At 52.1% G+C, this 11,776-nt stretch overlaps 2 protein-coding genes across 2 annotated transcripts; one reads left to right on the top strand and one right to left on the bottom strand.

Annotated features, from left to right (window-relative positions):
• Positions 1-2,996: 2,996 nt before the first annotated feature.
• On the bottom strand, positions 2,997-5,459 carry Mrps12 (mitochondrial ribosomal protein S12). The gene is made up of 3 exons (XM_005371270.2): positions 5,407-5,459; positions 5,105-5,172; positions 2,997-3,617 (listed from the first exon to the last, which is right to left on the bottom strand). Exons 2-3 carry the CDS (start codon positions 5,151-5,153, stop codon positions 3,250-3,252), a joined length of 417 nt encoding a protein of 138 aa, XP_005371327.1. The 5' UTR covers positions 5,154-5,172; positions 5,407-5,459; the 3' UTR covers positions 2,997-3,249.
• Positions 5,460-5,573: 114 nt separating this feature from the next.
• Positions 5,574-11,696, top strand: Sars2 (seryl-tRNA synthetase 2, mitochondrial). The gene is made up of 7 exons (XM_026778075.1): positions 5,574-5,915; positions 7,398-7,493; positions 9,307-9,336; positions 10,475-10,615; positions 10,694-10,748; positions 11,198-11,261; positions 11,508-11,696. Exons 1-7 carry the CDS (start codon positions 5,649-5,651, stop codon positions 11,626-11,628), a joined length of 774 nt encoding a protein of 257 aa, XP_026633876.1. The 5' UTR covers positions 5,574-5,648; the 3' UTR covers positions 11,629-11,696.
• Positions 11,697-11,776: the final 80 nt, after the last annotated feature.

The raw sequence follows: 11,776 nt of genomic DNA, 5'->3' as shown, positions 1-11,776 counted from the left end.
GATCTGAGAAGAATCCTCGTGTCGTGGTCGTTCTTTCTCGCTGGTCGAGGAGTTCGCCGCAGTAGAGTTAGAATTTGAACCCAGATAACTTGGCTCCAAGATATTTGATTTTTTTTCTCCTGAGGCAGGGTCTCATATAGACCAGGCTGACTTTGAACTCATGCATAAGTGAGGCTGGCCTTGAACTCCTGATCTTCCCGCTGCCACTTCCCAAGTACTGGCAATACAGAGCCACACCACCATACCTACACTTCCTCTGTCATTTACGAAGTTCCCATGCATACCGAGGTTTGTCCTGACACAGCTCATTCCACTAACGAGCTTCTGCGTTATCTTTTGGGCCCCAGAACTTCCAGTTCAGCTGTCTAGTGAGTTGCCTTATTTATACAGATAACCTGGTCTTCACCAGCATCAGGAGTAAGGGGTCTGGCATGAAGATCAGCCTCCTGGAGGCATAGCAAGATGGAAATGGAGAAGGGGATAGTGTGACAGGAGATGCATTCTTGTCCCAAAAGACAAACCTGAGCAGCTACTTTAAGCAGGGTGATCAGGAGAGGCTTTGTGGAGGAAGTGGTTTTAAGACTGTGTCTCAGCCCCAGCATCTCCCTTCCAGACAGTGCTTCAAGAGGCAACTTGCAGACCTGGTGATGGAAGGGGTGTGTCAGGAGCTGCTGGACAGTGCCCAGATTGAGATGGGCATAGCTGACTAGGGAGCGAAGACTGGCCGGCCGCCCAGAGCCACAGCGATGTAGCTGGAGCGGGCTGCAGGGATAGCTCTGTCTCACCCCCATCAGCCCACTGGGTTGGGCTCCCTTTCTTGGGAGATAGAGCGGCAGAGCTAGGGAAGGGAGAACCCTGTTGCATCCCAAGCCCCTTCCCAAGCAAGCAGGCACGGGGTGTGCATACGAGCCCACTGACTGGCACCACTCAGCTCCAGCCCTAAAATCCTGTGGATAGTCAAGGCTTCTGACAAGTTGCAACACTGACCTAAGAACCCTAGCTGGAGGCACAAGAGCCTTTCGAAATGCATTTGGCCTCTTCCCTTGGGTTCTGGTTCCTTTTTCAGGTCAACGATTTCAGCCTGGGTGTGGCTCCTCCCTGGAGCACTGTCGTTTCAACCCCATCCACCCCCCAAAATAGCAACAGTCTTCCAGGCCTGGCTCTGTCCCCATGATTTAGCCCCACCCCAGCACCTAGGCCCATCTTCTTGTAGTGCCTAGTCGCACCAGATGCACACTAGATGCTGTGCAAGTGGATAGGACCTTGGTTCAGGTGCAGGAAAGCTTAGCCCTCAGCCTCCTTCCTCCCAACCCAGAGAGTTGGCTGGGTGGCAGGGACCTAAGACACACTTCCACCTGGCAGTCTCCCTCCTACAGAATCGCTTGGCAGCTGACAAGCTATAGGGGCAGCTTCCCTAACGCCTGCTCTAAATCCTCCCAACTGCCCAATAAAACTGGTGTTAAGGGGCTGGAGAGATGGCTCAGCGGGTAAGTGCACTGCTGCTTTTCCATAGGACCTGGGTTCAGTTTCCAGCACCCATGTGGCAGCTCACAACTGTCTGTAACTCCATTCCAGGAGATCCTTCACCTTCACACAGTCATACATACAGGCAAAACATCAATGCACAGAAAATAGAAATAATTATAAAAAAACAAAAACAGCTGGTGTTAAGGAGCTGGCAGATGGTGCAGCAGTCGGGAGCACAAACTGCTCCACAGAAGACCCAGGTTGGGCTGCGAACACCAACATCAGGCAGCTCACAACACATACCTCCAGCTCCTGGGGGATCCAAACCTCTGGCCTCCGAGCGCAGCTGCACTCACACGTGTGCACATACACACACACACACACACACACAATTTTAATCCAGAAAAACAAAACAAAAACTGGTGCCGAGGCAGAGGTCACAGCTCAGTGGTGGAACACTTGGCCGGCATGTGAGAGGCCCCATGTGCCCATCCCAGCATCACTTAAGAGTGGGCATGATGATTCATGCCTGTAATGCCAGCACTGGGGAGGTGGAAGGAGGGCCAGGAGCTCAAGGGCATTCTCAGCTACACCCGAAGTTCTGAGCTGGCCTGGGGTATGAGGGATTCTGCTTCCATCAAGGACATATGAGACTCAGGAAGTCTGTCTGCAAGCTGTGCTCCTGACTGGCTCCAGCCCTGATCCATGTATGTGTGGCCACGTGTGCACAATCGGAGGCCATCAAGAGGCTGTGTTCGCGCTAAGTATTAGCTGCAAACTTCGAAGATCCGGATCAGTTGAGGTTTTGCTTTGTTTTTTCTTCTTCAAAGACTCACTCCATAGCCTAGACTGGCTTCAAACTCAAAGCAATCTCCTGCCTCAGTATCTAGAGTACTGGAATTACAGTTGTGAGCCATAGAGTCCAGCTGTCAAAGTTCTTTATCAATAAATGTAATGTACATTTGAATGCTAGGTAGGAACGTGTGTGTGTGTGTCCAGTTGAACTGCAGAGCCTAATAATGTGAGCACATCTCCCACAGTTTAAAACTGTCATGGCCACGCCTGTGATTACAAAAGGCCAAATTCCAACTGATGCCACTATCTAAGGCAGGAAACTGAAGGCCAGAGGTAAGGGGTTCCCAGGGGCTAGAAAGGGCTCAGTGGCTAAGAGCACTTGCTGCTCTTCCACCCTCCAGAATAAATAACAGTGCATAGGCAAGAATCAGCAAGCGGAGGCACAATTCTTCCCCCGCCCAGGAGGGTCTCTGGCATGCGCCATCACTAAGAATTTAACCATTTCAACACCCTTCCAGTATCAGCCTTACTGTTATCTGGCACATGGCCACATGTAGGCCAGGCTTCCACAGGGCCTGCACACCATCACCACCACACACATGCACTGAGCATGTGGAACATTTGGCTAATAATCATCAGCACCCAGAACAGTCCCTCTGTAAGGGAACTTTCTTCCGGAAGAGGGAACTGGGGTACAGGGATGCGTATTTGTCACCACAGCCAGGGAGACAGTGCACGAAGGTCGACACCACAAGCTGCAGGTGTTTATTCAACTCCCACCCAGCAATGAGCTCCCACCTGTGGATACTGAACACACACGAGCCAAGAGAGTGGGCAGAAGGGCACTTCCTTCCAGTTCACCTCCAGAACACTGGCAGATTTATAGCAGTCTTGATGAGTTGGAGCAAGATTTGAGTCCAAGAGCAGTGGTCCCTAGAGCAAGAAGTGGTTTCTGGGGACCCAGTGCCTGACCACTGTCAATCACGGTCACTTCTTTTGCACGTGGCCACAGTCATACTTGCCCCTCACAACTTTGAGTTTAACCCCGGGCAGGTCTTGAGTCCGACCACCCTCCACGAGGACCACATGGTGCTCCTGCAGGGTGTGGCCCTCCCCGGGGATGAAGCAGACAGCCTCTTTCCCTGTGCTGAGGCGCACTCGGCAGCACTTGCGGTTGGCTGAGTTAGGCTTCTTCGGCTTTCTGATGAATGTGCGTAACACCACACCCTTCAGCTGGGGCCGGCCCTCTGTGGGACCCAGACGCTTAGGGGGTTCCTTCGGGCGGCCTGAGCGGTGCATCTGGTTCAGGGTAGCCATGGAACGTGTGGCCCAGAGCTGGGGACCTAGGGCCATGCCTGGAGAGACACAATGGAGACTACTTGGTTACCATGTTCTGGGGAGGGATCCAAACCCTTTACAAGGTCATAACTGCAGATGTCTAGAGGTTTTAGTGAGGATCAACAGATGGCTCAAAGGTTGGAACCTCTTGCAGAAGATGGGGTCTGACTCCCAGCACCCATGGTGGTGGCTCACAATCCTCTGTAACTCTAGTTCCAGGGGTCTAACATGTGCATGTAATGCACTTACATACATGCAGGCAAAACACTCATACAGGGGCTAGAAAGATGCCTCAGTGGTTAAGAGCACTGATTGCTCTTACAGAAGACCCAGGTTCGATTCCCAGCACCTGCATAACAGCTCGCAGTCATCTGTAACTCCAGTCCCAGGGGACCTGATGTCCTGTACAAATGCCAAGCAGAGATGAACAGATATACACAGGCAACGCTTATACACACAAAATTGAACATTAAAAACAAAACAGGTGGTGGTAGCGCACGCCTTTAATCCCAGCACTTGGTTGGGAGGCAGAGGCAGGGGGATCTCTGTGAGTTTGAGACCAACTTGGTCTACAGAGCGAGTTCCACGACAGCCAAGCCTACAGAGAAACCCTGTCTCGAAAAATCTAAACAACAAAACAAACACAAACCCCAGGGTCTCACTATATAGCTGTCTGCCCTGGAACTCCCTAGGTAGACCAGGTTGGATAGTGAACATCTGAGTGAATGAAATCCCCAATATCTCCCCAGGTCACTAGCTTTGCCTGTGTATATCTGTTCATCTCTGCTTGGCATTTGTACAGGACATCTGGTCCCCTGGGACTGGAGTTACAGATGATTGTGAGCTGTTATGCAGGTGCTGGGAATCGAACCTGGGTCTTCTGTAAGAGCAATCAGTGCTCTTAACCACTGAGGCATCTTGATACCTGATGTCTGGGGAATGTCTACAAACACAAAGTTCCCCTCCCGTGGGAGGCACATCTCAGACTTAGATCACACTCGAATGAATGACTGAAATACCTGGCTTGGATCTCTCACCCATAGGAGCTCACCAATAAATACTTGCTGACGGAATAAACACAATGGCCAGACACCTAACCAGGGCCGAACATTTGTTGGTATGATGGCTGCATGAACATCAGACTATACTCACACACTCTAAGACGGAAGATCACTAGGCAACACAATCCCAGGGATTCGCCACTATCTATGTGTGGGAGCCATAACTATGACTGACTTAAACTGCTGGACACAGGAGCTTCCCACCTCCTGCCCTTTGAGCCGGGGGCGTGGCAGAGAACCCCTGTAATACTCGGGAGGTTGAAGTGGGTGATCAGAAGTTCAACGCCGTCTTGCTACAAAGGGAATTAGAGACTAGCCTGGGCTACAGTGAAACGCTGTCTCCAAAACAAAACAGGCACCGTGTTTAAAGGTGTTACCGTCCTCACTCTGGCAAAAGTCACACAAGTCACCCGTCCTCGTCCCTGCGGCCCAGGCTCACTTACCACGACTGAGGGACGTGGTGAGGCCGCGGAGAAGGCCGGCCCAGGACATCTCGCCGCCTGCTGCGTCCCTATAAGGGCAGAAGATCTCAGGACGGAGGTGGGGACGAAGTCGCCCTCTCAGCGCCGCAGGGGTCGCCTCTCCAAGGCGAACCACGACCTTCTATGCTGTTAACAGAAGTCGCCCCGCAGATCCAGCCCCACTCTGAGTACCCCCAGGAACCCAGTCGCCCTCTCCCCGATACTGGAAGCGGAAAGTGAAGAGAGAAGAGAGAGGCGTGCAGAGAAGAGATAATCACACTCACCTCACCAACCTAGTAGGGTCGCACACACGCTAAACCAGCCTTCCGGGGACTCTCTTTCGTGATTGGCTATTTCTTTCCTGCGGCCCCCAAAGGGGCGGAACAAAGGTGACCATTGGACAAGGACACAGTCTATCTCAGTTCGATTTTTCCTCATTGGAAGGGTTTCCGAAGCTTGGGCGGGAAATCTCTTTCCACGTCTGATTGGCTCGTCCCGGTGAGTGACTCCTGGTTCCCAATCCAAGATGGCGGCATCCATGGCACGGTTCTTGCGGCCTTTACTGGCTCGCCAGGGCCTCCGGTCCCGAGGACGCTACGTGTGTAACCAGAACCCAAGGAGAAGCTTCGCTACACAGAAACGAGTTCGGAACCTCCTGTACGAACACGCACGTGAGGGCTACAGCCAGCTTCCTCACTTGGACATGGAGTCACTGTGCGCATGCCCAGAAGCAACCGCGCGTGCCCTGGAACTCCGCAAGGGGGAGCTGCGGCCGGCCGACCTGCCTGCGATTGTGAGTGCGCCTGCGCCGGCTGCGGGAGCCGGCTGCTGGCTTTACCGAACTGGGTTTGCCCAAGGCTTTCCAGGAGTGGGCGGAGCTACTTACAGGAATTTGGGTTCCTTCCCGAGTCAGGCAATGTCTTGTACGTGACGCCCACTTATGGTCCACTGAGAACTAAGGCCCCACTGAACGTCATGCATGCCTTCTGTGGCCTGCACGCCCTTTTACGTGTTATTCCTGGAATTTAAATACCATTGTCTTCGGTGCTCAAACTTCATGCCAGGCTCGCCCTAAGGCCACAAAGAAAAATGAGGAGTGAGGTTTGGGGATCAGATTGGGGAGGTTTGAGGAGGGACTCTTGGAGACACCTCTGCATCATGCTCTAATAGAAAACGGATAAATAGGGGTGAATGAATAAAAAAATACCTGCTGAACAGATACTTAAGCAACACTTATGTATCCAGATGTTGAGACCAGATGCAAATGATAAAATCATCAGTGCTTGCATAATGGTACCTTATAGGGAACTGGAATTGGGGGTTGCCATGTCGGTGGTAAGTTCTGAGTGTAATGGATCAGTCAGGACATCCCAGCTCCATCTTGAACCCTTCCGACTTAGTCACTTTTCTGTTGCCATGAGGAAACACCATGACCAAACCAGCTGAGGGAAGCAGTCTCTGGGGCTGGCGGGGACAGAATGGCAGCGAGTGGCAGAGCTGTAAACCGAGAGCTCACGTCTTTAACCACCAGCATAAGGCAGAGAGCAAACTAGATGTAGGGCGAGGCTTTAAGCTCTCAAACCCCACCTCCAGGGACATAGTTCCTCCAGCAAGACCGCATCTCCTAAACCCCCACACATCACCAGCCACTGACCTGTGAGCCAAGGAGCCAGAGCCTGTGGGGACATCTCTCCTTCAAACCATCGGACATTGTCAGTTGTGTACACTTTGACCTTGTTTAAATTTCTGTGGGCCAGGTAGCCCAGCCCAGAGGGACACTTACTACCAAGACTGCCAACCTGAGTTCAGTCCCTGGGATCCACATAGTGGAAGAAGAGAACCAACTCCTATGAATTGTCTTCTGACTTCCATGCCATAGTCACACACGAAATAGCCAAAATAAAAAAGAAAGGTTAATCACCTTTAAAGAGTTGACTTAGCCAGGCCTGCTGGTGCCTCTATAGTCCCAGCACTCAGAGAAGGGACAGGATGGTTACAAGTTCAAGGCCACCCTAGACTGTATTTCAGTACACTGTCTCTCACAAAACCAAAAAGAAAAAAAGAGTCACATGTCCACGCTCGTTGCTTGGTTGGTCTGGATCACACCAGCAGAAGTGACTGCAAAGTGAGCTGGGAAATGTGTTGGTTCAGGGCAGCCGTGTGCCCGCCTGGGCTTCTGGGAAAAGGCACTGAGGCTCACCTGCTCCTCCAGGGGCCAGTAGCTGAGGCTCCAGCAGTGGCCATCCCCCTTCCCTCTCGCGGTGTCCTCCCACAGATCTCCACGTGGCAGGAGTTAAGGCAGCTGCGGGAGCAGATCCAGAGCCTGGAGGCAGAGAAGGAGGCTGTGGCGAAGGCAGTGCGAGCCCTGCTGGTGAGCATGGGGACTGCATGGGCCAGGGCAGCCTGGAGGCGGCAAGGGTGCCTATGGCTGGAAGTGACAGGAAATATAGTTAAAGGGGCTTGAATCGTGTAGAGAATTGTTACCTAATAAAACAAGCCACCTAGGCCTGATGCTCCTAAGGCTGATGAATTAGCTGTCCTCAGCATCCCCAGCTAGATTCTTTTCCTCCACATGTCCAACTTCAATACATAGATTGGACCCCATCCCCATTCCAAGATGTCTACCACTGTGTCAGAGACAAAAAGTGAGCTTTTCTGCCTCAAGGTCCTTTCCAGGAGCAAAGAGGCTGCTCCCTACATAGACTCCCTTCTTGTTGCCAGGGCTCAGACACCCACCCTCACAACAGTCCTGACTGTTGCTAGGTTAAGGCCAGCCCGCAGGGGGCCCACCTGTTCTGAACTGAAGGCTTCCTAGAGAAGGACAAACTGAGTCATGGCTGTGGGGAGGAGAGAGCCTGGTTAGACCTGAGCTTCCTCACCTTCCCCACTTACCAGCCCCTTTCCCAGAAGCACTCACATTTGTTACATTTGATTTGTAATTAATTTCCATCATTGTGCATTCAGAAACCCCAAGTTTTTGTAGCCCTGCATTCCATTACAGCACCCCACATAGATGGCCGCTGCCAAAGTTTTTTGTAACCCCAACATTCAATTACAGTGCCCCATCTAGCATGACACTCCGACACTTAGAAAGCTTGACAACCAGTAGCACTAGCACAGGTGGCCTCATAGAAGTCACAAAGGCTGTGCTGGCACACAGCTGTAATCCCAGCTCCTGGCAGGTGGAGACCCAAGAGTTCAGTATCATCCTTAGCTACTGCCTGTCACTGTACTGTTGCTGTAGAGAGACACCATGACCAAGGCAATGCTTAAAGAAAGTATTTCATTGGGACTTCTTACAGTTTTCGGAGCATTGGTCCATTATCAGCATGGTGGGAAGCAGATAGCCATGGTGCTGGGGCGGTAGCTGAGAGCTTTACATTGTTATGTAGGAAACAGGCAGAGAGCAAGAAACTAGGCCTGGTGGACAATTTTGATAGCTCACAGTCCAACCACAGTGACGTACCTACTCCCAATCTTTCCAGACAGTTCAGCAGCTGGGAACTAAGCAAATAAATGAGCCTATGGGACCATTCTCCTTAAAACCACAACAGCTACATACCAAGTTCCAGGCCAGACTGCCCTGCACAATTGCTTAAAAGGTCATTTAAACAAGAACAAAAGCCTGAGCCTAGAGATGGCCCAGCGGGTCTTGCAGAGGATCTGGGTTTGGTTCTCTGTACCCACATCAAGAGGCTCACAGTCACCTGTAACTGCAGCACCAGACATTCTGAGACCCTCTTCTGGGCATCCATCCATACATGCAGCATCTCCACAGACGCACAGAGACTCCTAAATAAAAATTAAAGTAGAAACAATAGGGCCAGGAATGTAGCCGAGTGCAAGAGTATTGTCTGCAGTGGCAAAGCCCTGGGTTTAAATCCAGACACACAAAGAGATAGGAAATAAACATGGAAGCTCATGTACGAGCCTCGTCTTCCCCCACAGAACCCAGGAGGAGGGGGCAGTTACCTCAGTGGTGGGTGTTATTACTGCTGTATTATGTTGCCACCTCATGGCTGTACTGATAGAGAAACTGAGGCAGAGTGGTGGAGGGACCCAGCCAGGCACTGACAGTGAGAGATCCAGATGCCGGTCCTGTTTGAACTTTGACCTCTTCTGTCTGTGCTCCAGATTCCCAAGTTCATTACCTAATCACCATCCCCTTCCCTCTTCTCCACCAGGCAAACCAAGACAATGAGCAAGTGCAGAAGGTACGCCTTAATGTCCGCGCCCCGACCGGGGAGGGCGGGGAGGGCGGGGAGGGCTCCATGTGGTCACAGTTCTTCCACTGTCGTGACAGCACAGTTCAGACAGGGTTAGGAGGTAAGATAAAAAGAGCAGCTTCCTTTGGGGCTGGAAAGGTGGCTCAGTGGTTAAGAGCACTGGCTGCTCTTCCAGAGGTATTGAGTTTAATTCCCATACCCACATAGTGGCTGCAACCATTTATAATAGGATCTGATGCCCTCTTTGGCATGCAGAACTCACATACATAAAACATAAATAATTTTTTTTTAATTTTTGTTTTTCAAGACAGGCTTTCTCTGTAGCTTTGGAGCCTCTCCTGGAACTAGCTCTTGTAAACCAGGCTGGCCTTGAACTCACAGAGATCCACCTGTCTCTCCCTCCTGAGTGCTGGGATTAAAGATGTGTGCTACCACTGCCCGGCATAAGTAAATTTTTTTTAAAAAAAAGAACAGCTTCCACTGGATCTGGAGAGCTGGCTCGTGGTCATGGGTGTGTATTGCTCTTCCAGAGGACCCACATTTGTTCTGGATCTGGAGAGATGGCTCATGGTCATGAGTGTGTATTGCTCTTCCAGAGGACCCACATTTGTTCTGGATCTGGAGAGATGGCTCATGGTCATGAGTGTGTACTGCTCTTACAGAGGACCCACGTTTGTTCTCTGGCATATACACACAATTAAAAAAATAATAGTCATTAAAAACAAAAGCTGCCTGTCGCTTTGTGAAGATAAAGCTGACTTCAGGCACAGCTGGCACCAGCTGTTGGCTCCATATCCAGGTTTATTCTAAGCCCAGCTTTCTTCCTTTCTGGCAGAGGAAGTAAGTCAGAGCCATGCACACCTTCCTCATAGTTCCCTCTGGAGTCCTCAGGCTGATTATAGGTAGCTCAACTTGGCTCCTATCTCCTCACAGTCAAAACAAGAGAAAGTTCCCATTGTCCAGGCCTGAAGCCTGTTTGCATGAACTTGCTGATTGAGCAGAAATCCAGGTTGCTGGATGGAAAGAGGTGGCAGGTGTCTATGTGGTGTCCTGCCAGCAAGGACAAGCCAGGCTGGTGAAGGGATCCCTGACCTTCCCCAAAGCTAACCCTGTCTACCATGTCCAGGACCCTCAATATCAGGGCCTCCGGGCCCATGGCCGGGAGATCCGGAAGCAGCTCACACCGCTGTACCCCAGAGAGACCCAGCTGGAGGAGCAGTTCTATCTGCAGGCACTGAGGCTGCCCAACCAGACCCACCCAGACACGGTAAAGGCCATTCGAGCTGCAAGGGAAGTAGGGCATCCGAGCTGCTGCCTTCCCTCTGACACGCTCCTCTTCCTGCAGCCTGTTGGGGATGAGAGCCAGGCTAGAGTGCTCCGCGTGGTGGGAGACAAGCCAGGTGAGTCACACCCCAGGGCCCGAATCCAGCTTCCCTCGGGTCTCAGGCTGGGAGTGGGGCATGGGTAATCTTGTGTGAGGGTAGGGCTGGGGGCTGCAGCTGGAGCAGCCCACCTGACTTGGGCTGAAGCTGAGTCTCCTTACCCTTACTTGTGGGTAGCCCTCCCTGGCATGGTACAGCGTGTCTGCCTGGCTGGATGGCTGTCTCTTCTCCACTCTATGGGGCTTTTCTTCTACCTCCTGTGTGTGTCTGTTTCTGTCTGCTCTCATCTTGCCCCTCTCTCTCACCTCACTCACCCGTTTCCTTCCTTCCTTCCCCTCACCTCCCTCTTCTCTCCTCCATTTTCTTACCCCTTCCCTGTGTCCCTCTCTCCTCCTTGCTCTCTGATCCCCCTCTCTTCAGTTAATCTTTCTTCTTTTCTTACCCCATTGTCTTTTACATACAACCAGTTTTCTCCTTCCGACCCCGAGGCCACCTGGAAATTGGCGAGAAACTCGACATTATCCGGCAGAAGTGAGCCCCCACCCCACCCCTAGTCTCACCCCCTCTTACTGCATCCCCCCACACTAACAGCTGGCAGCCAGCTCTGTCCTGCAGCCTTAGGGCACAAGGTGGAATACCAGGGCTGGGCCTGCCTAAGATGAATATTTGATGCCAGGCCCGCCTAGCATCTGGGCCTCTGCCCCCTGGGCATGCGAGTCCTTTCCCCTCCCACCTGGCCCATAGGCACTGCTGGTTTGTCTGCCTGTCTGTCTCTAGGCGCCTGTCTCACGTGTCTGGCCACCGGTCCTATTACCTGCGCGGAGCTGGGGCCCTCTTACAGCATGGCCTGGTCAACTTTACCCTCAGCAAGCTTATCAGCAGGGTATGGCCTACCTGAGGACTGCCTGGACAGGGTGCCATTGGTACCAAGCTTAGAGGGATTAAGGATGTTCAAGGGGGCTAGGAATGTAGTTATGTTAACTGGTGGAGCACTCTCCTGTCATGCAGAAGTCCCTGCTTCCATTCCCTGGGACACACACACACAC

This window comes from Microtus ochrogaster, unplaced genomic scaffold, assembly GCF_000317375.1.
Source record: "Microtus ochrogaster isolate Prairie Vole_2 unplaced genomic scaffold, MicOch1.0 UNK103, whole genome shotgun sequence".
NCBI classification, from domain to species: domain Eukaryota; kingdom Metazoa; phylum Chordata; class Mammalia; order Rodentia; family Cricetidae; genus Microtus; species Microtus ochrogaster.
The sequence above is the reverse complement of the archived record's forward strand: the minus strand, read 5'-3'. Positions and strand labels throughout refer to the sequence as shown.